This window comes from Polypterus senegalus, chromosome 16, assembly GCF_016835505.1.
Source record: "Polypterus senegalus isolate Bchr_013 chromosome 16, ASM1683550v1, whole genome shotgun sequence".
Lineage (NCBI taxonomy): Eukaryota > Metazoa > Chordata > Cladistia > Polypteriformes > Polypteridae > Polypterus > Polypterus senegalus.
Window position 1 is genome coordinate 34,098,085 of NC_053169.1, and position 25,803 is coordinate 34,123,887.

The 25,803-nt window shown below is 39.2% G+C and overlaps 1 protein-coding gene across 1 annotated transcript in view; it reads right to left on the reverse strand.

Annotated features, from left to right (window-relative positions):
- The window catches only part of prkn (parkin RBR E3 ubiquitin protein ligase), a 1,158,643-nt gene that overhangs the window by 511,265 nt on the left and 621,575 nt on the right, over nucleotides 1-25,803 (reverse strand). The window contains exon 5 of the mRNA XM_039738446.1: nucleotides 2,204-2,287. Within this exon, the coding sequence (XP_039594380.1) occupies nucleotides 2,204-2,287 (84 nt within the window). The remainder of the gene's footprint in view (nucleotides 1-2,203; nucleotides 2,288-25,803) is intronic.

Here is a 25,803-nt window from a genome sequence, read left to right on the forward strand (position 1 = left end):
GCCAAAATGCATAAACCGTAGGGAGCGCTCCAGTAGCATGCAAAAAACTCTGAAATGCACCGGGAGAGCATACCGTAAATGAACCAGAAATTGTGCTTTTATTAAACAACAGGGAGGTATACATGAAAGACAAATCTCCAAGTGCAAATAAATCAAGATAGAAGAAGACAATTAACTGTCCCTCTGGGCCTAGCTTAACAGGTTTGAACCCCTGTCTGCTCTCAGTAAAGCTCACCCTCTGTTATCTCCTGCTCCTCTCTCAGGCCCTGGTCATACCACCTATCACCAGTTAGACAAGCTCCTCAGTCAACTGGACCAAGAAATGATGTGCCTAAAGACATCTTACTAGGATCTGACAGTCAACAGACACAGATTTGTGTGATATGAGGCCTTGAGCTGAATTTGAACATATTGAGAAAGAATGAATTTTTTTAAAAATCCATATCCATTTGCTGTTTAAAAATCTAATTGAAAGTTTGTGTCCCCAGTGCTGTCTTTGACTGTCTAAGTTACACTGCTCTTCAAGCATTGTTGTATTTTAGAGCTACTTCCTGTAGCCGTATTAAAATAACCTGCGCAATCCAATTTGCTGTCACAAGAGTTGTGAAGGAAACTTTACCGACTCAATTCTTTCGAACTGCCCATTTAAGTGAATCGATTCTTTTGATTTATTTATAGGATTGCATACATTGGAAGTCCAGGAAGGTGTGATAAGGGGGTCCTCTCGGATCGCATCACAAATATGTAATGTAATAATTCATGCCTTATTCTGTGTACATATATATATATATAAAGCAAATCTATCAGTGCACAAAGCATGCCAACATATTTAAGACACATACACTGCATCCGGAAAGCATTCACAGCACATCACTTTTTCCACATTTTATGTTGCAGCCTTTTTCCAAAATGGATTCAATACATTTTTTTCCTCAGAATTCTACACACAACACCCCATAATGACAACGTGAAAAAAGTTTACTTAAGGTTTTTGCAACTTTATTAAAAATAAAAAAACTGAGAAATCACATGTACATAAGTATTCACAGCCTTTGCTCAATACTTTGTCGATGCACTTTGGCAGCAATTACAGCCTCAAGTCTTTTTGAATATGATGCCACAAGCTTGGCACACCTATCCTTGGCCAGTTTTGCCCATTCCTCTTTGCAGCACCTCTCAAGCTCCATCAGGTTGGATGGGAAGCATTGGTGCACAGCCATTTTAAGATCTCTCCAGAGATGTTCAATCGGATTCAAGTCTGGGCTCTGGCTGGGCCACTCAAGGACATTCACAGAGTTGTCCTGAAGCCACTACTTTGATATCTTGGCTGTGTGCTTAGGGTCGTTGTCCTGCTGAAAGATGAACCATCGCCCCAGTCTGAGGTCAAGAGCGCTCTGGAGCAGGTTTTCATCCAGGATGTCTCTGTACATTGCTGCAGTCATCTTTCCTTTTATCCTGACTAGTCTCCCAGTTCCTGCTGCTGAAAAACATCCCCACAGCGTGATACTGCCACCAAAATACTGAGCAAAGGGTCTGAATACTTAGGACCATGTGATATTTTAGTTTTTCTTTTTTAATAAATCTGCAACAATTTCAAAAATTCTTTTTTTGTCTGTCAATATGGGGTGCTGTGTGTACATTAATGAGGAAAAAAAATTAATTAAGTGATTTTAGCAAATGGCTGCAATATAAAAAGAGTGAAAAATTGCAAGGGGGTCTGAATACTTTCTGTACAGTGGGTACATGTGCTTTCTCAATTTTTTTATTTTTAATAAATTTGCAAAAACCTCAAGTAAACTTTTTTCACATTGTCATTATGGGGTGTTGTGTGTAGAATTCTGAGGAAAAAAATGAATTGAATCCATTTTGCAATAAGGCTGTAACATAACAAAATGTGGAAAAAGTGATGCGCTGTGAATACTTTACTGTTGCACTGTAACTGAAGTAAGATGTTACGTTACAGAATCACAACTAAATGAGAATTGTGTACCTCATTCTTGGGTAATGAATCATTAACAAATCAAATGAATGAGAATCACCTGACTCATCAATGACTCAGTGAAAACTGTGAAACGCTTAAATCAAATGCTTATTTTGTACTATTCGGATGCTTATTTGTTTGAAAACTTCAATTGTATAAGTGCATTATTCTGCACTACATGTCTTTTTGTTCATATTTTATTTAAGTTAAATTAAAACTTACAGCCATATCACCATTGCAGTCCTTTGAGAGGCAGTGCCCAGATATCCTATTTGGAATAAGAACATCTTCCCAACAAGAAGGACCCTGTCATAAAAAAAAATAATAATAATAAGTTGTCAGTTACATGTAAATGTAAGTATTTATGGCTTATATACATAGTAAAGTTGAGGTAATGTTGTAATGTGCAAGGATTACCCATCAGTTTAATTGGTTAGACAGAGAAACTATATTAATAAGGACCATTAATTTTTTAAAGCAGTATTCAAATAACCATATATATTTACATATTGAAACTTTATAGTTAAAACATGCATAACTAATTTATGAAGATAGATCAACTTAAGACAGCAAGTGTCTCATTAACAGGGAAATAAACAGAGAAACAAAAATATCTAAGAGCGAGATTGGGAAAGAAGTGAAGATATAAAACACAGTCATTGATTTTCTATTACTAAACACCAGACAGTTATAATGAGTATGAGTCCTTAATATGAAATCAGTTTAATTACCCTGTTACAAAATCAGACTTTGAAATAATAATTTAGCAACAGGACTTCTCAAAATATTTCAAAAGGAGCAAAAAAAAAGCCAATTAGAATTAATTAATGCTAGCTTAGGGAAAATGTACCTATACCTTATTTTGTCAATGGAAAGAATCAAATGCTAACATATCAAGTGATCCCACTGCAGAGAACTGATGACTACACAACGTTTCACGTGTATCAACATGAGCAATGGGCAAGCCAGGAAACTTTGATTGCACTCTTGTGCCTCCTCTCCTGTCACTCTTTTGAATTCATGAAGGTAAAAGCATCTGCAAATCTATCAATCTAAAAAAAAAATAAAATAAAAAATTTGTTTAGATTTTTTTTTATACTTTTGGTTCGATTCTATAAAAAAGCTGACAGGAAGAGCTTTTTCAAAATATTATGCGCTTTTTGCTAAAGAAAAAAGTGCCTTGTTATAAGTTTTCTTGTAAAGGATTTTGAGTATCCAAGTATAGCACGACTTTATGTTATTAATATACTACATCAAAAGCTACTGTTACATCATGACTAGTTTTGTCACCCGGCTTCCTAAGACAATGGTGACACACTTATCATTGTATTTGGAAAATCTGGCATGAAATTGCTTTTGATTATTCTTTTTGCACCAAATGATGTAATTTGTGGTTAGTGAGGGTCTGGGAGGCTCACTTTGACTTTGACCAAATTTTGATTTGGATCAAAAGTTCCTTCTTAGCGTAAGTAGAAAAGCAGAAAAAAAAAATAGGAACACAATGTTTTGGCTGTGTAGCCCTATGACCATCGAGCTACCTGTTATGATGAACGTGTTGTGAGATTTCTCAGTTAAGGAAGACAGGGAGTTCTTCTCTAATCATGGCGCCAGAGACATCATGGTGACATGTTGCATGTTGATTAGCAAATTTTACTGCACCCTGTACACATGATAATAACGATCCTATGCACCTATCGGATTCTCCTGTCATGGTGGTGCAAACATTCCACATCTATAGTAACATTTGCTTCAGATGATAAGATTTTACAGTTAGGTCCATAAATATTTGGACAGAGACAACTTTTTTCTAATTTTGGTTCTTTACATTACCATAATGAATTTTAAATGAAACAACTCAGATGCAGTTGAAGTGCAGACTTTCAGCTTTAATTCAGTGGGTTGAACAAAACGATTGCATAAAAATGTGAGGCAACTAAAGCATTTTTTTAACACAATCCCTTCATTTCAGTGGCTCAAAAGTAATTGGACAAATTAAATAACTGGAAATAAAATGTTCATTTCTAATACTTGGTTGAAAACCCTTTGCTGACAATGACAGCCTGAAGTCTTGAACTCCTGGACATCACCAGATGCTGGGTTTCCTCCTTTTTAATGCTCTGCCAGGCCTTTACTGCAGCGGCTTTCAGTTGCTGTTTGTTTGTGGGCCTTTCTGTCCGAAGTTTAGTCTTCAACAAGTGAAATGCCTGCTCAATTGGGTTAAGATCATCAGGTGACTGACTTGGCTATTCAAGAATTTTCCACTTCTTTGCTTTAAATAAACTCCTGGGTTGCTTTGGCTGTATATTTTTGGGTCATTGTCCATCTGTATCATGAAACGCCGCCCAATCAATTTGACTGCATTTAGCTGGATTTGAGCAGACAGTATGTCTCTGAACACCTGAGAATTCATTTGGCTGCTTCTGTCCTGTGTCACATCATCAATAAACACTAGTGTCCCAGTGCCACTGGCAGCAATGCACGCCCAAGCCATCACACTGCCTGACTCCACCGTGTTTTACAGATGATGTGGTATGCTTTGGATAATGAGCTGTTCCACACCTTTTCCATACTTTTTTCTTGCCATCATTCTGGTAGAGGTTGATCTTGGTTTCATCTGTCCAAAGAGTGTTTTTCCAGAACTGTGCTGGCTTTTTTAGATGTTCTTTAGCAAAGCCCAATCTAGCCTTTCTATTCTTGAGGCTTATGAGTGGCTTGCACCTTGCAGTGCACCTTCTGTATTTACATTCATGCAGTCTTCTCTTTATGGTAGACTTGGATATCGATACGCCGACCCTGGAGAGTGTTGTTCACTTGGTTGGCCGTTGTGAAGGGGTTTCTCTTCACCATGGAAATGATTCTACGATTATCCACCACTGTTGTCTTCCGTGGACGTCCAGGTGTTTTTGCGTTGCTGAGTTCACCAGTGCTTGCTTTCTTTCTCATGATGTACCAAACTGTAGATTTTGCCACTCGTAATATTGTAGCAATTTCTCGGATGGGTTTTTTCTGTTTTCGCAGCTTAAGGATGGCTTCTTTCACCTGCATGGAGAGCTCCTTTGACCGCATGCTGTCTGTTCACAGCAAAATCTTCCACATGCAAGCACCACACCTCAAATCAACTCCAGGCCTTTTATCTGCTTAATTGATAATGACACAATGACGGACTTGCCCACACCTGCCCATGAAATAGCCTTTGAGTCAATTGTCCAATTACTTTTAAGCCCCTGAAATGAAGGGACTGTGTTAAAAAATGCTTTAGTTGCCTCACATTTTTATGCAATCTTTTTGTTTAAACCACTGAATTAAAGCTGAAAGTCTGCACTTCAACTGCATCTGAGTTGTTTCATTTAAAATTCATTGTGGTAAAGTACAGAACCAAAATTAGAAAAAAGTTGTCTCTGTCCAAATATTTATGGACCTAACTGTACATCTCCGCCATTTTTCATTGTATTCTCAGGCAGTCTGATATGGAATCAGTCAGTATATCAAACTTTGTATTTTTATAGTGCTTTCAAAATTGTACAAACCACTATTACACAAAAGGAACCATGAACAGCAAGTATTTTACATAATAGCAGACTATTATAAAACACTGAGGAAAAATAAGGTGTCATCACTGAAAAAATGCCAGTTTACATAGTGTTCTAGAAAAGATGGGTCATCAATGTTATTTATCATCCAGGATTCTTTCCCTAACTGGGGTTCAAGTCTTTTTTTAATGTTCTTTATGATCAATTTTGTTTTTATTAATTATCTGCATTGTTCCTAGTTTTTGATTTTGTTGTATTACCATTGCCTTTGTTGTGAGCCTTGTGTTTTGTGGGTGGTTCCCCAAGGGGTAGGGCCACCTGCCAGTCACAACCAGGAACTGCCCTCTGCCCCATATACCTGAGGGGTCTTCCACAGTTCCTGGAGGTTCATTTGGGGCTCTGTTTCACTTCTGTGTTAGCCTTTAACAGTTTTTGAAGCTTCTCAGTTTCTTGTGAAGAATAAATATTTTTATATATAAAGATTCTTGTTTGCTCTTGTTATTAGCCAGGTTTTCCCCCTCTAGTGGGCATTTTTGGAACTACATGCTTTGCAACTCTTTAGCACCTGGGACTCCTAGTTCACAGCAATCAGTAAGGATGCAAGGATCTCTATGAATGTAACAATAATGGAGAAAGTATGAACAACCAAGTTTGATAAGCAACTACTAGTTTTATTTTATTTGCTAAAGTTTTATATTTTGACCAACGTATGTCTTACAGATAAGCCTTGGGATCTGTGAACAGCAAACATAAGACAAAGGCTTAGACATGGTAGAAAAATTATAGAAAGTATGAAGAAATGATAATATAAACATAAGCACTGACACCCCATCTAGGTTTGGTTTCTTCCTTGACAGGCCCTCCTGCTCCTGTCCATAAACCAGATTAAGCAGATTCAGTAATGGGTGGATGTATTGATGAAGATAACTGCTAAGAATGAGTAAATGGCAAATGCTTCTTGTCTCCCCTTGAGGTACGAGTACAGGTAAATTGCCAAACTTCATATTTCAAAGCAGGATGATGTTAATTAAATCTATTTAGAAGAAAGACAAATTGGATTATAGTTTTGGTGAATTAACCAGAATCGAGTCTCAATAGATAATTAGCATCTGCAATTAGGAGAGGTCTTAGAAGATGCCCATTCTGCATTATAAACCTATATGTAGATGACAATATCTCCAAATGTGGTAAATACACAATTATGTCTCATTTAAAATTCAACTTAAATTTGCATGTGAAATAATTTTACCATTAGAGTGTCATATCCAGCTGAATGATGGCAGCACCATTAAAGGCTGTAATCCTTCATAAGATAATTGTCAGTATGTTTGCAGAAAAGTCTGCTCAGCATCCTTGCCAATCTTGTTTCTTAACCAAGCCAACAAGTAGTTATTGTGCCCTATGCTTTTTCAAGGCACTTTTATTTTGCTGAGGCTGCTAAGCCACAAAATGAAGTAGCCATTGAGACGATCATTTCTGCAAAATGTGAAGAGGTTGGCAAGGCCCATTCTTAGTAGGCTGCAGCTGAACTCTGCACCTGTGAGCAATTTGCAGTGAAACCGCTGGCCATGGACTGCATTTGAAGCACAGCCTGTTTGGCAGGGAAATGTCATTTACTTTCAAATATCAGTTTTAATTTAGGAATGAATTAGACTTTGTTTTTTACTGCTTTACATGATGACTTTACATTCTACACTGCATGTGTGGCAAGAGAATTTCCTCTCAAGGATAACAATAATAATAATAATAATAATAATACATTTTATTTACATAGAACCTTTCCCATGCTCATGGATGAAAACATACTTATGTACTGTACATACTGTACATGCATACAACCCTACGGTCAATTTAGAAAGCACTCAGGATACTTTATTGTGTTGTAGGTTTAAATTTAAATAGATAGATTTGTCCTTTCCCCCCTTCAATCTACACTCAATAACATAAAGTAACAAAATGAAAACTTGTTTTCAGAATGGTTTACAAATTTATTTAAAATGATTAAACACTGCACTCTCTCATTCATGTAAGTATTCAAACCCATAATCCGGCACTTTGAAGAAGCTCCTTTGTCAATAATTACAGAGTCGAGTCTTCTTGAATAAGTTTCTACAAGCTTTGATTTGGGCAGTTTATGTTTCTCTTCCTGCCAGATCCTCTCATGCTGTGTTAGATTGGATGGGGAGCATTGGTAAACTGCCATCTTCAAGTCTCTCCAGAGATGTTCCATGGGGTTTAAGTTGGGGCTTTGTCCGGGCCACTCAAGGACAGTCAAAGACTTCTCTCAAAGCTGTATGGCTGTATGCTTCTAGTTATGTTTGTGCTGAAAGGTGAGCCATCACCCCAGTCTGAGGTATAATCTGAAGCAGGATTTCTTCAGGGACTTCTTTGTGTTTGTCTGCATTCATCCTTCTTTCAAATCTCTCTAGTCTCCCTGTGGGTGCCACTGAGAACCACCTCCATAGCATGATGCTGCCATCACCATGCCTTAATACAGGGACTGATGAGCAGGTCCTCTTCACCAGACACACTGCTTGGTGTTTCATATAAAGCGTTCCATTTCTGTCTCCTCAGACCAGAGAATTGTTTTCCTTCTGCTCCCAGAGTCCTTTAAATGTCTTTATATGTCTTTTACTCAAGAGTAGCTTCTGTCTAGCTACTCTGCCATAAAAGCCTGATTGATGAAGTTCTGCTGAGATGGCTGTCGTCCTGACAGGTTGAAACTCTGTTAGAGTGACCAGTTTTTGTTATCTTGACCAGACCATAATAGCTGGAAGGTTTTTGTATTTAGTAAATGTACAGCAAATAAAAACTGCTGCACTTGAGGGTTTGTTTACTGTTCCGTTTTTCAGAAAAGTCATATTCTATGCATTTTCTTTTAAATTAATGCTTATGATGAAAGTTCTGAGGTATCCAATAATGCAGCACAACATGGTTGGCCTTTATAGTTTCTGATTTCAAACATGGCAGTTGTAACCTTGTGTGCAATGGTACCAAAAACAAATTAAGATATAATGAAAACACAACAAAGAAATAGATACAGAGAATTTTAATTGTATCAGGCAGTAGAATGAAAACTGAGCTGCATGTGGTTGGAAAGATTCTTCACCTTTTGCTGATATGTCTGGTGCCAAGAAACAAGGGCATGAATTCATCATTTTGAATGAACTGATCACACACAAGCCTTTCGTCAGTGACTGGTGAGCCGATTCAGATGTATTGTATGTGACGTGTGACTCTTGACATGGAGAACATCTTGAACCATCAGGCACAACCTTTCACAACTTCTTTCACAAGGCTGCAAAAATTTAAACAAGGAACTAGTCTTTGCATCTAAAAACTTCCTTTATTGTCAACACTATCGTTTCAATCCACTTTGGATAATCCCGTCATATGAATAAAGGTAACTGGAAAAAAGGGTGTGCGGACCTTCTACTACAGAGTCATCATAAATACAGTAAAGTAGTTCAAACCAGCAATGCAGTCACAGTTTATTTGTCCATCCATATTTTATAGCAGAGTTACATATATGACGGATATTAATCTCTATATACTAGGGGCTTTGCCCCCTACTCGTTTCATTCACCCACCCCCCAATCAAAATCCCCCCCAGGGAGGTGCACTTCATGCTCGCCACTTCACGTCTCTACCGCTCGCGTTGTGAAGGGGGCTGAACGCACGTTAAGGAGATGCGGACGGATCCGCTGCTGGCTTGCTGATACTGCTACCGAGCTGCGTGTTCTGCATATTACGCTGTGCGTCGATCATTTAAAAGCCTGCACAGCAGCTGTCCTTTATGCCAGCTGCTGCTTGTGCCTTGCTGCGTGATCTGCATGTCTCGCTGCACGTCGACCATTTAAAAGCCTGTACAGCTGCTGTCCTTTTGTCTCACTTCCTTGTCTCATGGGACATAAGTGTCTCCGAGGAATTGTTTGTAAGTAGGGCGTGATGTGCAAGTAGTCTCGCGGGACTTCAAAGTGTCTCCCCGACATTAGATTTTTTTTTATATAATAGACAGATATAAAATTCAACGTCTGTCTGTCTTTCTGCTTTTCACAAGAGAACTACTTAACGGATTTAGTTTGGGGTTTTTTTTTAATAAGTTGTTTGAACATTTCAGTTGATTTTGCGACTTCTCTAAGATTCATAGTTTGTTTACAGGAGCGATTTATTCATGCTAATCAGCAACAGAGGCTGCGGGTTGAGCTTAGTACATTTTAATACAAATGTACCAAACTTAGTTTTGTTATTTCTCCATTGGCTTCAAAACACAGAAACTGGGAAATAACAGCTCACTTAATTATGTTAGGAGTCCAATTAAAAACAGAAGTTGGTTGGAACAAAAACTTGCAGGCACAGTCATTCCCCCCAGGGCTGAGTTTGGGAGGTACTGCTGTATAATAATAAAAATATTGTATATTATTATTGTCACTTCTGCTTCAAGAATAAACCATTAAAACTTAAATCTATGACAAAACCTTCCTTGGTAATTAATGCTGACCATAGAATAATACATTATTTTGCCAAATGTAAATTGCTCAGCATTCACTAAGTGTAAGTGATTTGTCAATATTAGAAGATATCTCCCCTCCCAGCAGGAGCAGCAGATTCTAGAAAACACGAGTTATTTAATATTTTGTCTGCATTCACCCTCCAAATGACTCCAATTTCTGTAGTTAAACTTGTAAACTGATAAAAGATTTCCCCTAGTATTCTGTTTGTTTTTGTGAATAATTAAATAATTAGTAAATCTTTGGTCAATGTTCGTCATTCAGCATGATATAATATTACAGTACATTAAGGCTATGGCCACAGTACTATGTTTTTCTTTAAAATCACAGACATTAGTCTCTGTTTTTTGCCTTTTGAAAACACCACATTTTTAACCCCTGAAACAACCATTTGAAGCAGCTCTCCAGAGCCATACACTTATTAAAATGCTAGCTTGCTCTTACAATGTGGATGGATAAAAATGAAGACTTCTGAAAATGCAGACTCTAATTGCACTTTAATTTATTTATGTTTATTAAAAGCCTTTCACTGATTGGATCCTGCTCTTTACAATGTCCTCTGATTGGTCACCCTTCATGACAGAAAACCATAAAACGTTGCTTTCAATGGCACTTTGTTTTGATTTGGGGAAATGGTTCAAGGGGTTCTTTAGAATAAGTGGGCATAAATCAGAGAGAAGAGGTCCGATACTTCAATAAAATTTACTTATTCAATTATAACATATAAATACATATGAATAGTATAATGCAGTAACAATAGGTTATAGAAATAAATATATATGCTTACAGTAATATATTTAAAGAGACAAACTTATACTTACAGTAACATACATCAAAAGACACAAACTTATGCTTACAGTATATCAAAAGAAACAAAGCTATCATCCTAGACCAGTAGACTGAGGGAGCCCGCATGTCAGTCTCGTCAGAGGATCAACTCGTGCCTGGTCCCAAATACCAAACAGGTGTGCACATTCCCCACGATTGAGCTTCCAAAGAAACTGAGGGCGGAACTTTCCCTTATATACTAATTAGGTGTCCTTGCCCAAAAGCGGCTTACGTGGAAGCAATGTATGCAGAAGTGATCAGTTCCAGCATACACCTCACACCCCTCTCCCTGGGACACGGCGTTGTTTTTTCTTCTACTCGGCCTTGAGACTAGTGCCTAATACCAGAAGACACAGTAATATGCTTGCATGTGAAAAAAGCCTCTCGAAGTGAAAAACAACTCCTTACATAGCCTTGGCTGTATCTTTAGAACATTCCCGGCTGTTTCTCCCAAAACATTAGTAATGCAGCTGGGTTTCGCGCTGAAGCGACCAACGCCCATCTGCTCTCCTGATTCCCCCTCCCTCTCTTTATTTCACCTTTGCTTTTTACAGAGAAAAATCCTTCCATTACACACTTGCTGCGTTGCTTACTTGTATTTATTTACAGTTTGAATGCTGCCTACCTGTGCAAAAAGACACATAATTTACAGGTTGCTACAGTTTTGCCATAATCCCTTCAAAGATTTTTCTGTTAATGCACATATACTCAGTGTAGGCAAATGTCTGCGTTATATGAATTTTTAGTCATTTTACACACTTTTATAAACACTGTGACAACACTAGTGTGGATGGAGATCATTTTTTCTCCTCTCGGTACTCAAATGTGGCACTTGGTACCACGGCCCACCTGCCAAATTGTTTGCCTGCCTAAGATAAAGTCATCCCTGATGGAGGATCGCAGGAATCATGGGAAAGAGGGGTCATTTCATTGGATTGGCTGGCCCAGCGCTGTTTCAGCCGTGGAATGGCCAAATGGGGGCGGCAGCTTGATGGATGAGGTCTCCAGGACTCTAAACAAATCCAAATCATATTATGGGATATCATCTACTGTCAAATTCTGCTACGTACTTCTAAAATTTTTATTAGTATACTGTATTGAGGATTTGTTCTGTTCTGTGTATTGTACTGTATTGACCCCCTTCTTTTTGACACCCACTGCACACCCAACCTACCTGGAAAGGGGTCCCTCTTTGAACTGCCTTTCCCGAGGTTTCTTCCATTTTTTCCCTACTGGGGTTTTTTTGGGAGTATTTCCCTGTCTTTTTAGAGAATCAAGGCTGGGGGGCTGTCAAGAGGCAGCGCCTGTTAAAGCCCATTGCGGCACTTCTTGTGTGATTTTGGGCTTTACAAAAATAAACTGTATTGCATTGTATTATTGTATTGTATTTTTGTTCAAATGAAAACACAGTAGTGTGGATGTAGCCTAAAACAGATGTTCAATCAAAGCAAGGTGGGAGTGACAGTTGATCATGGATGGCCATGACTGTCACCCACTGAAGCCACTCATTTGAATCAACTGTCACTTAATAAAGTATGCTGAATGCCTTAAGAGTGTGGTGTAGTAGTTAAAGCGCCGCACTTAAAAAAAAAAAGGAATTCCTGCTTCAAGCTCACTTTATGCCTCTGAGAGAGTCCTGTGTTTCATTTTCTGCTGCCATCTTGTGGATGAAATGACTTTATACCTTAACAAAATCATGAATTTTCTATGTGTTCTGCCACTCTCTGGTAACTCATCATATCGCCTTCAACAAAAGAAAAAGGCATGTAAAAAAAAAACTTGTAAAGCCAGTTTTAGAACAAACTGAATCTGAGACATTAGCTTAATCATGACATAAGGACGACAACTGGTCATCAGATGTTGACACGGAAAGTGAAACTGATTTATATGGCACTGTATATGCTTGGTGAATTCGGTCCTGTGAAGGTTCACCATGGTGTAAGCAGCTTCATGGCAAAAAGGCAAAATGATTGTGATCAAGTGGAAGGACAAGAAAAACATTATTCCCTAAGCACTGTTCACAATACAGCAACTGTAAATGCTTGTGTCTGGGAAAAAGTGGAATCCACTGTCGCTTGTGTGGTTCAGGCACTGACATTCTACACTCTCATGCACAAGCAACAGAAAAAATATTATAAAAAAGTGTCCAATGAAACATGTTTCTACCGTCACAATTGCAATATGGAGCTGTGCGTTGGTGACTGTTTTGAAACATTATCACATGATGGACGAGTGCTAAATCTGCATTAGTACAGCAGCACTATGCAGTCCATTCCTACTGTATTCATGTTGACATTTTGGTATTTACATGTTCGGTTACACATAACAACATTTTCAGTATATTCTACACAATTCTGCCTTTGTTCGGATGAAATAATGTCTAGGAAGATTACAGAGATAATTTAAAACAAAGGAGCATCTGTCATCTGGTTCTTTATTTCTTTCAAATGTATGTCCACATGTGGTCTTGAGCACAATTCTTGAGTAACTGTCAGAACTCTGAAATAGGTCTGTTGTGAAAGTGCTACAGAAAAGTAAATTGAACTGAACTGATTATAGGCATACAATTTCCTCTATTGCACCTCTTTGAGTTACTCGGTGTACATTTCTCATGATTTTTCTTAAATATAAATCACTGTTGACAAATGAAAGTTACCTATACAATGCTGCTTGAAAGAATAAAACTTATTTGTTCTCACTTGTAAGAAGGAAGTAGTTCAGCTTTTCCATCTAAATCCCCACTAAGTCATTATACCATATGAATGAACAGTCAATCATTCTACACGATCAGTGCAACAGTGTGTCACAGACTGCTTCACGCTACCTTTTCTTATTCAGGCTTATACAATTCATATGGAACTGAGGAAACCGACTGCCATTCATTTTCCATTTTGCGTGTGGGTGTCTTTTTGCTCTCAGGATAGTTTGGTAACAGTAAAAAAAAGTTGGGTTGCTGCTCTCATATTGACTAACCTAAGTTTCAGTGTGGAAAGTGATAACCCAGGTTGGTATATGTATATATATATATGTATATATATTTGAATGTGGTATTATATGCTGGGTCGCCTAATCTTGATATATATCCAAACCTGGATCATCACTGCCTAGCCCCCACTCTGAGATTTTTCCTTGTACACAATCACAAACTCCTAAGATTAAATCCTATAAAAAAGACAAAAAAGGAATGTTTACCATAGCTGTTCCTTCAATTACAGCTTTATGTGAAACATGGTTTTCTTTGAAAAGACTCTGTCTCTTCTTGCCTTTGCGTAAAGCATACACATATAACCTTGAAATTAAATCTGAAAACATGTAGGAAGAAGCTTTAAAGAAAGAGTGAAGAAGCCCTGTACTAATCCATTTCAGTGTGATGGTAGGTGGCTGCAAAACATGGGCATATAAAGGAAAAAATAGAGAAAATGGACACAATGAATAGCATGGAAAAAAGAAAATTTTGTCAGATTTACATTATTTTACAAAATAATTTAAAAACAAAGAGGATTTGTTTCCTTTTGATTGTGACAAACGAAAGAGTTTTTAAATAAGGTTATCATGCTTAGTAAAAATATACATTTTTCCACAAACACATATAAACAAGATGTCATGAAGACTCAACTCTTTAGGATCTACCCAAGAATTAATGAGACACAGATAACAGGATCCAAATGAGAAGCCCTACTCAAACCGAACTGTCAAAAACATGATCATAAGACTCCAGGAGAAAATAAACTTTGAACCAGTGATTCAATCAAATTGTAGGTTAGAAGGAGAGATGAACATAAGAGCATTACAAATGTTGTAAATGACAGAATATCATTCAGTCCATCAATCTCTTCTTTTCAGCTAATAGCTAAGCTGTCCCAATATCTCATTCAGATACTTCTTAAACATTGTCAAGATTTCTGCTTCAACTATATATCTCAGTAGTTTGTTTCAGATTCCCAGAACTCTTTATGTAAAGAAGAGCTTCCAGACTTCAGTCCTAAATGTTCTCGAGTTCCACTGGTGTCCTTGAGTATGTGATTCAACGTTAAATTGAAATCATGAAGCAGGGGCTCAATGGCAGAAAAAACATAGCCCAGGATTGTGAGCAAATGGAGGGACAAGAGATAAGGAGAGATTGGTGCTTCACAGTTTGGTAAATTAATAAACAGGTCCAATGGACAGGCTGGAATTCATGCCCATTTACAGAGCAACAGGCCTTTTATCCATTTTTTTCACCCTTCCCTCATGTAGTTTACTTAAAAATAAACACTAATGTTTTGATATGTCCTGACATTATGCCTTTATGGAAAATATATTTTAAATAAAGCATTGGTTTATGACAAGAAGATCCTGCCAAAATAATAAGAAAGGAACATTCAACTGGAACAGCAGTAAAAGGAAAGCATTCAACATACACTCACATGGAGCAAATTATTAGGACCACCTGTACACCTGCTTGTCCATGCAACCAACCAATCATGTGGCAGCAGCGCAGTGCATAACGTCAAGCAGGTACAGATCATGAACTTCAGTTATATTCACATTAAACACCAGAATGGGAAAAAATAGTGATCTCAGTGATTTCGACCGTGGTATGATTATTGGTTCCAGACATGCTGGTTTGAGTATTTTTTGTAACTACTGATCTCCTGCAATTTTCACACACTTCAGAGTTTACTCGGAATGCTGGAAAAAACAAAAAACAGCCAGTGAGTGGCAGTTTGGTGGACAGAATGTTAGAAAGACAAGAACAGGCCATTCAGCCCAACAAAGCTTGTCAGTCCTATCCACTTAATTCTTCCAAAATAACATCAAGTCGACTTTTGAAGGTCACTAAAGTCTTATTGTCTGCCCCACTGCATGGCAACTTACTGAATGTGTCTATGTTTCTCTGTGTGATTAAAAAGTTCCTAATGTTTGTGTGAAATGTACCCTCAACAAGTTTCCTCATGTTCTGGTTGAACTCATTTTAAAATAACAGTCTTGATCCACTGGATTAATTCACTTCATAATTTTAAACACATCAGTCATATCTCCTCTTAATCTTCTTTTGCTTAAACTGAAGATGCTCAGGTCTTTCAGTCTTTCCTCATAATTCATCCCCTGTAGTCCTGGAATCAGCCTAAGTCGCTCTTCTCTGGACCTTTTCTAGTGCTGCTATGTCCTTCTCGTAGCCTGGAGACCAAAACTGCACACAGTATTCCAGATGAGTCCTCACTAGACCCACATAAAACTTGAGCCAGTCACATTTTCAACATTTCCTTTCCAAAGGCTTCTCCTCCGGAACCTTGTACTACTACTACTCCATCTCCTCCTGTACTTCCTGTGTAACTCTTAGCAGGTCATTTTACCTACTGATGATCAAACTACAAAATATTGGTAAATACTTTGCCATATCTTAATGTTTTAAGTCACATTGGATGAAGCTATCAGTCAAATAAAATAATAATATTAATAATAGTCCATTATTACAGAGTTATACTGTGTATGGAAGCAGGTTGCTGGGCAAACAACACGTGTACTCCTTTCTTTTGCTAGGATCTCTATTGCAGTTCCTCAATGACCACAAAGGAATCTCTTCTTGAAATCATACATGCCCTCCAATAGCTTCAACTCTTCGGCCTGAAGTCTTGAAGTAGTCAATTTATACCCTAAAAAATAATCTTGTTACGGAAACCCCCAATGAAACTGGAGATGTTTGGCCTTGAGGTACAAACAGTTTAACCCATAAAAGTAGCTCTCTTGTCTTCCAGGATTCTTTTTTACCTCACCTATACAACTTCTCCTCTATCAATTTTCTTCTTCTTCATTCTCTTCTACTACTTCTTCTTTTCCTTCAGAAAAGTACTTTGCCCACATTTCTACAATTAGATCTTAATTGGCCCATCTGCAAGTTTTGTTGGAATATTTGTTTCAGAAAACAAACAAATGTGTGTGTTGTTATTTTCTATCAGATATCCTGCTTTGCCTGTATGAAAGTGACTGCTATGCTCTTCCTAGTCTCACATTTTCCAGATGAGTTGTGCCAATTTACCAAGGCAGCAGTCACAAATCACATGGGTCAGAAATTGATGGCAACAATAAAAAAATAATAAACCCAGTCATTATGAGAAGAGTGACAGAGAAGATGAAGTGGGCAGGTATCTATAAAGGGTCTGATAAATGGCTCAAAATACAACTCATTAAGCATCTTTTGTTTCCGTTGAGTGTTCAGGGCACCCGAGGATGTGAACAGAGACTTTACTAGAAGACAAATTAAAAAAAACAAGAGAAAAGATGAACCCCCATTTCTACTTTCCTCCATCTAGCAGCCAATGATGCCTGCACAGAGTCTGCCTAAAGCAGTTATCTTAAATCCAGCAGTGAATGCCTTAGGGAGTTAATTCCTAATGGTTCAGATTGGGGATGCAGTACGTGCTACACAATTCCAATTTCCTTCAATAACTAGCACTTTCTCTAAATTACATTGCAAAAATGTGTAGTCCATTACATAGATTGTCAGAACGATGAAATTAATCATTGATAGCAAAGATATCATTTAAGATATTTGGATTACAAATTACATTTCTGCAGTAAATGTAAAAGTAACTGAAAATGAGTTCATCCTTCCATTTTTGGAACCTATTTTTTTCAGTTACCGAGTAACAATGGACTATAGTGGAACCTGGTGTAGAAGAAAGACCTGGATAGAACACACTTACTGTACATATGACTAATTGTTTTAATGTGTATTATTGTAAGTTTGGTTGGCTTGGGAGCGTGCGCTGATAGCAAGTTGCCGCACCCACCACACAATGAATCACCTGGATTGGGACCCGATTGTAGCGGGTGACCCCTCAGCACCACACTGGCAATCCTGCCACTGATCCCCAAGTTTTCCCTGTAAGTTGGAGGACCTGCTTGCAGGGCTGGATGCAGATTAACGCCATAACCAGAACAAAGCAATTGCAGGTTAAGAGCCTTGCTCAAGGGCCCAATGGAGTACTGCAGGTAGAAAAACTAACACAGAGGGTTCTAGTGGTGATAACATGCAAACTCTACTGTGACAGCAATCGGCCTAGGATTTGAAAGTAAATGGGCTAAGATGTCATTGTCTATTAAAATGTCAGCTAGACCAGCTCAGTACCATTCAGCACACAAGGAACAAGACCACCTTGACAATGGGGTTACTTATTATAGAGCCCTAAAGGTTGAGGGTGAAAAGGACATCTCATAGCACCTCTTGGAGCAACGCAGTTGTCTCAGTCTGTTACTAAATGTGCTCCTTCATTAGGCCCAAACCTCATACGGGGATGAGAGTCACTGTCCACGATAATAAGCAGCTTCCTGAGCGACTGTCAGTTCCACCACTTTCTCCAGGGAGTCCACCAGCCTGACTACCCAAGACTGAACCAGCCTTTTTAATGAGTTTATTTAATTTGTTGGTATTGCCTGCACTAATGTCATTTCCAAAGCACACTGCAGCACAGAAGAATACACCAACCACTACAGACTGGTAGAACACATGAAAGTGTGGCCATCATACACCAAGTTACAACAGCATCCTGAGGAAATAGAGGTGACTCCGATCCTTCCTGGGTATAGCCTCTGTGTTGGTACTCAACTCAAACCTATCGTTCAGATGCACTCGTAAATATTTGTATGTCCTCACCACCCCTACATCTTCACTATCAAAAAGAACTGCAGAGTACAGGACCCTTCACCTCCTGAAGTCCACAATAATCTCCTTTGTCTTACTGATGTTGAACTGCAGGTGGTTCAGTTTGCACCATTCAACAATTCATTCTGCTAAATAGCTGATTGATAAATCTTTATCACAAATCTGTTTTTTCTCTATTTTTCCTAAAATGATTAGCCAATTTAAATGTACTAGGATTATGTTTGTACGGGTATTTTTATTTAATTTACAAGTTGGACGAGACAGACTATAGGAGTCATGTTTCATGCTGCAAAGAGAAATGTCTGCATTTTAACATCAGCAAAACTAAAGAACTGGTTATTGACTTTCACCACACGAAAGAACCTCTGTGCCCGGCCACTAGTCAGGGAGTGGATGTGCACTGAAAAAGGGCAGAGCAGACTTTTTTTTTATCTAGAGACTGCAACATCCTTTACATATTTTATATTTACATGATGGCCAGTATGTGTTTCTACACTGTGGTGTGCTGAGCTGGTAACAACATTTCAAGAGAGGCCCACTGAATTAAAAAACTGATAAAGAGAGCAAGCTCAGTTATGGAAAAACCCATTAGACCTGATGGAGGTAGTAGTGGGGGAGAGAATGAAGACAAAAGTGAGTGCCATTACAAATAATTCTGTACAGTACACACCAACACTGAGAACTTACAGCCAACACATTATACAGCAGATATGTGTCAAGAAATGCATCTTTATACAAATGGCAAAACACCTGTGCCATACCTAAATGTGACCATTTATTTACCTTTAACCAAGTCAGAAGTTTTTTTTTCCCATTTTAGCAAATCTGGTATTTGTTAGTTATAATATTTATTTACTAGGGGGCTTACCCCCTGCTCACTTCACTTACCAACCACTCTTGCCTGCGCTATGTGCCAGCCACTTCGCGTCTCTGCCACTCATGTTCTGAAGAGGGGGGCTGAACGCACCCCAAAGAAATGCGGTCCCTCCTCTGAAACCCCCTCTTAAACGGTGATACAATGAGAAACAAATACAGTTTTGTTTACCTCCTCTTTGCTCAATCAGCTGCTGGATTGCTGCCACTGCTACTGCTGCTTGATGTACATCTCGCATGGCACTTTGAACATTTAAAAGCCTGTACAGCAGCTGTCTTTGTCATCTACTCTTTGTCTTTTATTTTGCGGCCCCGGGCGTGGTTAAATCTGTTGGCACAAAATCTTGTCTTGCAGGTTGTGAGTTCTTCATATTTTAGTTTAGAATTTAAAAACGGAATAAGAATCTTAATATCTAACAACATCACATTAAAGTTCGATAAATTCTGAAAAGAATGATACCAAACATATATATGCAGATTTTAAAATAAGACCAATTTAATGCATGACAAAAAAGTGACATAAAAATGTCACACAAATTCGTTGCACTTTTAGGCTTAGGATTTTATACGTGGAGAGTAGATTTATTGAGCATTAGTACTATGTACTTATCTATCTATTGTCACATGTGTGCCCAAGGATCACCTTTCTGGCTGTGTCTAGGTAAGCAGTACCACCCCAGGACAAGAAGGGGGCGGGGGTGTTGTTAACTTTGCCTTCTTTTTCACCCATAGTTCTGAGCGGTACCTCAAAAAGGAAGCCAGGCCTCCACTTTCAGCTCTGAACAGGCTCCACCCCTTCTAGAAGGACACAATAAAAAGGGGCAGTCCCCTGAAGATGACAGCTTATTCTGAAACCAACCAGTAATGAAGTCAGCGCACCAGCTGATAGACTTTGCTTTTGTTGTATAACTTTGATGGCTTAGTATGCCTAATTCTTGTGCCTAACACACCAAACTATCTTTCTGCTTTTTTAGCTCAATGCCTTACATTTAAAAGGGGTAGCCTGGCAGGTATTCCCAATTATTCTCTTGGCTCCTTGCGGTCTGTCCACCGGCCACACTATCTGTTTGTTAGAGAACACTACCGTTTTGTGACATTGATCAATATAGTACGCACACTGAGGGACTGATATGAAAAATATTTTACTTTATAATGCTTCTCCCCACATAGAAGATGCAGCATTGTGCATAGTGCTTGAGTCAAAACATGTAATGCTGGAATTTACATGTGCAGTTCAAATTCTGACCAATGATGAATGAAACAATTCTCATGAAACTGAATTTTTAGCAAAACTTTAGTTTCACTTCACTAAAAGATTCAGGAAACAAATTGTGTTTTGCATTCGGTGCCATTGACACAAAAATTTTTGCCAGTTAATTGCCAATTATGATGACAATCTTCGCAATCGCAATCCTAAAGATGCATCAGAGACAGAAAAGAAACTTGAGGCTTCACTGTGATTTTAGAGTGCATATCCTCAACCTCTCCTGCAGCAATCAAGAAACTAAAAAGGGTGCTTGGTAGCTAACAGTGGCGGTTAGGGGGTCTGGATTTTGTGGAGGAGAAAACACAGTAATGTGTACGATGACGTGTTTTTGTGTGTTTTAGATAGATAGATAGATACTTTATTAATCCCAAGGGGAAATTCACATAATCCAGCAGTAGTATACTGATACAAAGAAACAATATTAAATTAAATAGTAATAAAAATGAAAAGAATTAAAATAAAATTAATGTTCACATTTACTCCCCCGGGTGGAATTGAAGAGTCGCATAGTGTGGGGGAGGAACGATCTCCTCAGTCTGTCAGTGGAGGAGGACGGTGACAAAAGTCTGTCACTGAAGCTGCTCCTCTGTCTGGAGATGACACTGTTAAGTGGATGCAGTGGATTATTCATGATTGACAGGAGTTTGCTTAGTGCCCGTCGCTCTGCCACAGATGTTAAACTGTCCAACTTTAATCCTACAATGGAGCCTGCCTTCTTAACAAGTTTGTCCAGGCGTGAGGCGTCTTTCATCTTTATGCTGCCACCCCAGCACACCACCGCGTAGAAGAGGGCACTCGCCACAACCGTCTGGTAGAACATCTGCAGCATCTTACTGCAGATGTTGAAGGATGCCAACCTTCTCAGAAAGTATAGTCTGCTCTGACCTTTTTTACATAGAGCATCAGTATTGGCAGTCCAGTCCAATTTGTCATCCAGCTGCACTCCCAGATATTTAAGGTCTGCACCCTCTGCACACAGTCACCTCTGATGATCACAGGGTCCATGAGGGGCCTAGGCCTCCTAAAATCCACCACCAGCTCCTTGGTCTTGCTGGTGTTAAGGTGTAAGTGGTTTGAGTCGCACCATTTAACAAAGTCTTTGATTAACTTTCTGTACTCCTCCTCCTGCCCACTCCTGATGCAGCCCACAATAGCAGTGTCATCAGCGAACTTTTGCACGTGGCAGGACTCCGAGTCATATTGGAAGTCTGATGTATATAGATTGAACAGGACCGAGAAAGTACAGTCCCCTCGGCGCCCTGTATTGCTGCACACAATGTCAGACCTGCAGTTCCCAAGACGCACATATTGAGGTCTGTCTGTAAGATAGTCCACAATCCATGCCACAAGGTGTGAGTCTACTCCCATCTCAGTCAGCTTGTCTCTAAGGAGCAGAGGTTGGATGGTGTTGAAGGCGCTAGAGAAGTCCAAAACATAATTCTTACAGCACCACTGCCTCTGTCCAGGTGGGAGAGGGATCGATGAAACATATAGATGATGGCATCCTCCGCTCCCACCTTCTCCTGGTATGCGAACTGCAGAGGGTCGAGGGCGTGGCGGACCTGTGGCCTCAGGTGGTGAAGCAGCAGCAGCTCCATGGTCTTCATCAGATGTGACGTCAGAGCAACAGGCGGAAGTCATTCAGCTCACTAGGACGTGATACCTTTGGGACAGGAGTGATACAAGATGTTTTCCAAAGCCTTGGGACTCTCCCCTGTTCCAGGCTCAGGTTGAAGATGCGCTGTAGAGGACTCCCCAGTTCCAACGCACAGGCCTTCAGCAATCGTGGCGATACACCATCTGGACCCGCTGCTTTGCTGGCACAAAGTCTTTTCAGCTCTCTGCTCACCTGGGCTGCTGTAATTGTGGGTGGGGATGTCTCACCTATGCTGGTATCTGCAGAAGGATGGTTGGAGGATGCAGTACTCCGAGGTGAGAGTGGGTTACTGTGATCAAACCTATTAAAGAAGTTGTTCATTTGGTTTGCTCTCTCCACGTCTGTCTCGATGGCGGCACCCGCTTCGAGCTGCAGCCAGTGATAATCTTCATCCCATCCCACACTTCCTTCATGCTGTTGTTCTGCAACTTCTGCTCCAGCTTTCTCCTGTACTGCTCTTTCGCCGCCCTGAGCTGGACTCGGAGTTCCTTCTGCACGCACTTGAGCTCATGCTTATCACCACCTTTAAAAGCCCTTTTCTTCTGGTTCAAAAGGCCCTTGATGTCACTTGTAACCCATGGCTTGTTGTTAGCATAGCAGCATACTGTTCTTACTGGAACTACAATGTCCATACAGAAGTTGATGTAATCAGTTGTGCATTCAACAGCCTCTTCAATGTTCTCACTATGTGACCCGAGCAATATATGCCAGTCTGTAGTTCCAAAGCAGTCTCTCAGAGCCTGCTCTGCCTCAGGGGACTTTCATGTGGAAAATATCCAGAATGTCAGACTGTAAACAATGCACTGTGCCCCTTCCATGGTGACATGAATGTGAGGCATTAATAAAACTAATTTTATTGGTGTGCAATGAACTAAACACCTTAAACGGATGCGGCAAACATCACAAGTAAAGAGAGAAGTGTGAAAGAGGCTTTAGAGAGCAGTACTCCCTCTTTGCTAACTCAAAAAATCACTTAATACCTCCAAAAAACTTGTTTTACTGAGATTTGTGTTTTGCAATTGAATCATTACTTGTAAAATTAATTATAGTATCAGTCTTGTGAAATTGTATGTAAATTGAAAGTTGCCTGTTCTGCTCATCACTGGGCCATGCGTTGCACAGTGGTAGCACTGCTGCCTTGCAACATGGAGATAAGGGTTTATATTTCAGATGCTCCCTTGTGAGGAGTTTGTGTGTTCGCTTCTCTCATCAGCCATTTTAATTTTAGGATAAAGACATGTCTCCTGAGCTCAGATTAATTGGATATTCAATGAAATTGACAATATGGGAAAAAAAGAGATAAACACATGTATGTGCCTACTATGCTGCATTACTAACAATGGAAAAGGTAAAAATCCCTGGTAATGAAGCACCTCATAAAACAGCTGCATAGTGCTGCTTTCAATCAGCGTTTTAAAAAATAATGTTTGTGATAAAGGTAAGAACAACTGGAGTCCCAAAGAAAAGTTTGAGTGCTAACCGGGCAACCCCGTTTTAATATAATTGTCCAAAAAAACTAAACACAAATACATGCTCAATGGTGCAACAGAAATCAAGACTCATAAATGTCATCTTAGCCAAATAGGCTCATTAGAAAAATGAGCTTGTCTGATTAAGCCAATCATGGAGAACTGCATCACGCGGAGGTGTCTACCTGTAGTGACGCACCGTTTTGTAGGAATGCCTAAGTTTTATAGCGTTCCAGTCCATATGGGCGGGGCCTCTGGGACACAGGGGCGGAGTTCAGTTACTCTCAAAGGGCAGTTTCTTGGTGTTGCAGAGGCTAAAAGAGATGAACAGGTTTAGTGACAGCACCACCTCTCGTCCTGGGGTGGTATTACACACCTTAATAGAGTTATACAACATTTTTATAGTAGGGGTGGAATAGTAGTACAGCAGCTGACACTGTTGCCTTACTGATCCAGCTTACTGGGATTGACATCCTAGTGTCGACTGTTCGCTCTGTATCCACAATGGCTTTTCTCAAGGTACCTCCATTTTCCAAAAGATGTGTTTTTTTTGTTTAACAGGTAACTGTACATTAACCAGTAGGCATGTGATCTACATTGACCCTGTGACAGACTGGTGCCTGGTTCAGGGTTGATAACAGTCTTGTATTCATTATTACCATGATGGGCTCCAGCAGCTAGTAACACTTTATTAAATTAAGCAAATTCAGAAAATTCTCACAAAAAGGGAATACATGTCGTCATCAACCCAAGGAGCACAATATTCACAACAGAAATGTTGGGGCAATAAACCAGATCACCACTTTTAATAATTACAGAGTCACAATATAAACATTGCACTCGATGGTGCGAATAATTACAAAAAAATAAAGGTAAATTAACTAAGGCAAACATCAAAGTGCTCTATAAAGCGGTCAATATTTTTGTAGGAGCTCTGCTCTGCTGTCTGCTGTCTCTGGAATGAGATGACCCCTGTCGGGAGTGCCTCGGCTTTATAGCGGCTGGACAGAAAAGGACGGAGCCAACTACCCTCATTGGACAGTTTCTAAGGGCAGTGACAGAAAGAAGAAGTAATTCAGTGCCAGTACCCTCATGTCCTGGAGTGGTAGTGTTTACTTCTGACAAGCTCGGAAGGCGAGCCTCAGGCTCATGAATGACAGTGTATAACAATTAAAGTATCATTTTAATATTAAGAATTTTTTTAATTAATGACACTGTGCCATTGCTAGTCTGATTTGTGAAGACAGATTTTAAATAACTGAAAAATAAACTCACTTGTTTAGAATCTCACAATCACAATTAACATTATGCAATATATCAAAAAGCAACACCGCAGATAAGCAAAAGAAGAAAAATAAAACTATAAAGGATGCACAGTTGTCATTTTCATGACATGTTAGGAGCAGAGTTTCTCAATCTTTATTCCTCCAAGTACCCCCAGTGAGCTACAGGAATAAACATGACCACCCCTACACAGGCCATGATTGTACTTTTGCTGCAGTCTTAAGGAAGGTGTTTTTTTTAACTTGCATTTATTAACAAAAGCATATTTTCTGTTAATGCTATTACACTACCTGTGTTTTGAAAGCATAATACAAAATTAAGGAGCTATTTCAACAACATCATATGTGTCTGAGTCTGAATTTCTTAGTTATTACATAAAACGAGTTGGCATTTTCTAAAAAGATAAATAATAACAAGTGAGAATCTCTAGTGAGGTAAGAAATGCCACCTCGGGGCAAGAGGGGGCGCTGTCACCAATGGAATCCTCTCTTTTTTCCCAGCAAGTCCCACCCTTTCTGGTTAATTTGCCATAAAAAATGTCAATCTAGAAAGCCGGTAGGCCCAGAACCAGTCAGAAGTCAAGCAAAGTGCAACTGATAAAACAAAAAAGACTAAGAACTGATCTCTGAATGATGTGGTTACAGCATTGTTTATGTTGTGCCTCACACGTGCTCTTTTTGCATTATTTTGCTACTTTTAGACATTCATGTTTCAAATTAAACAGGGTTACTGGGGTTGTACCCCAACATTTCACACCA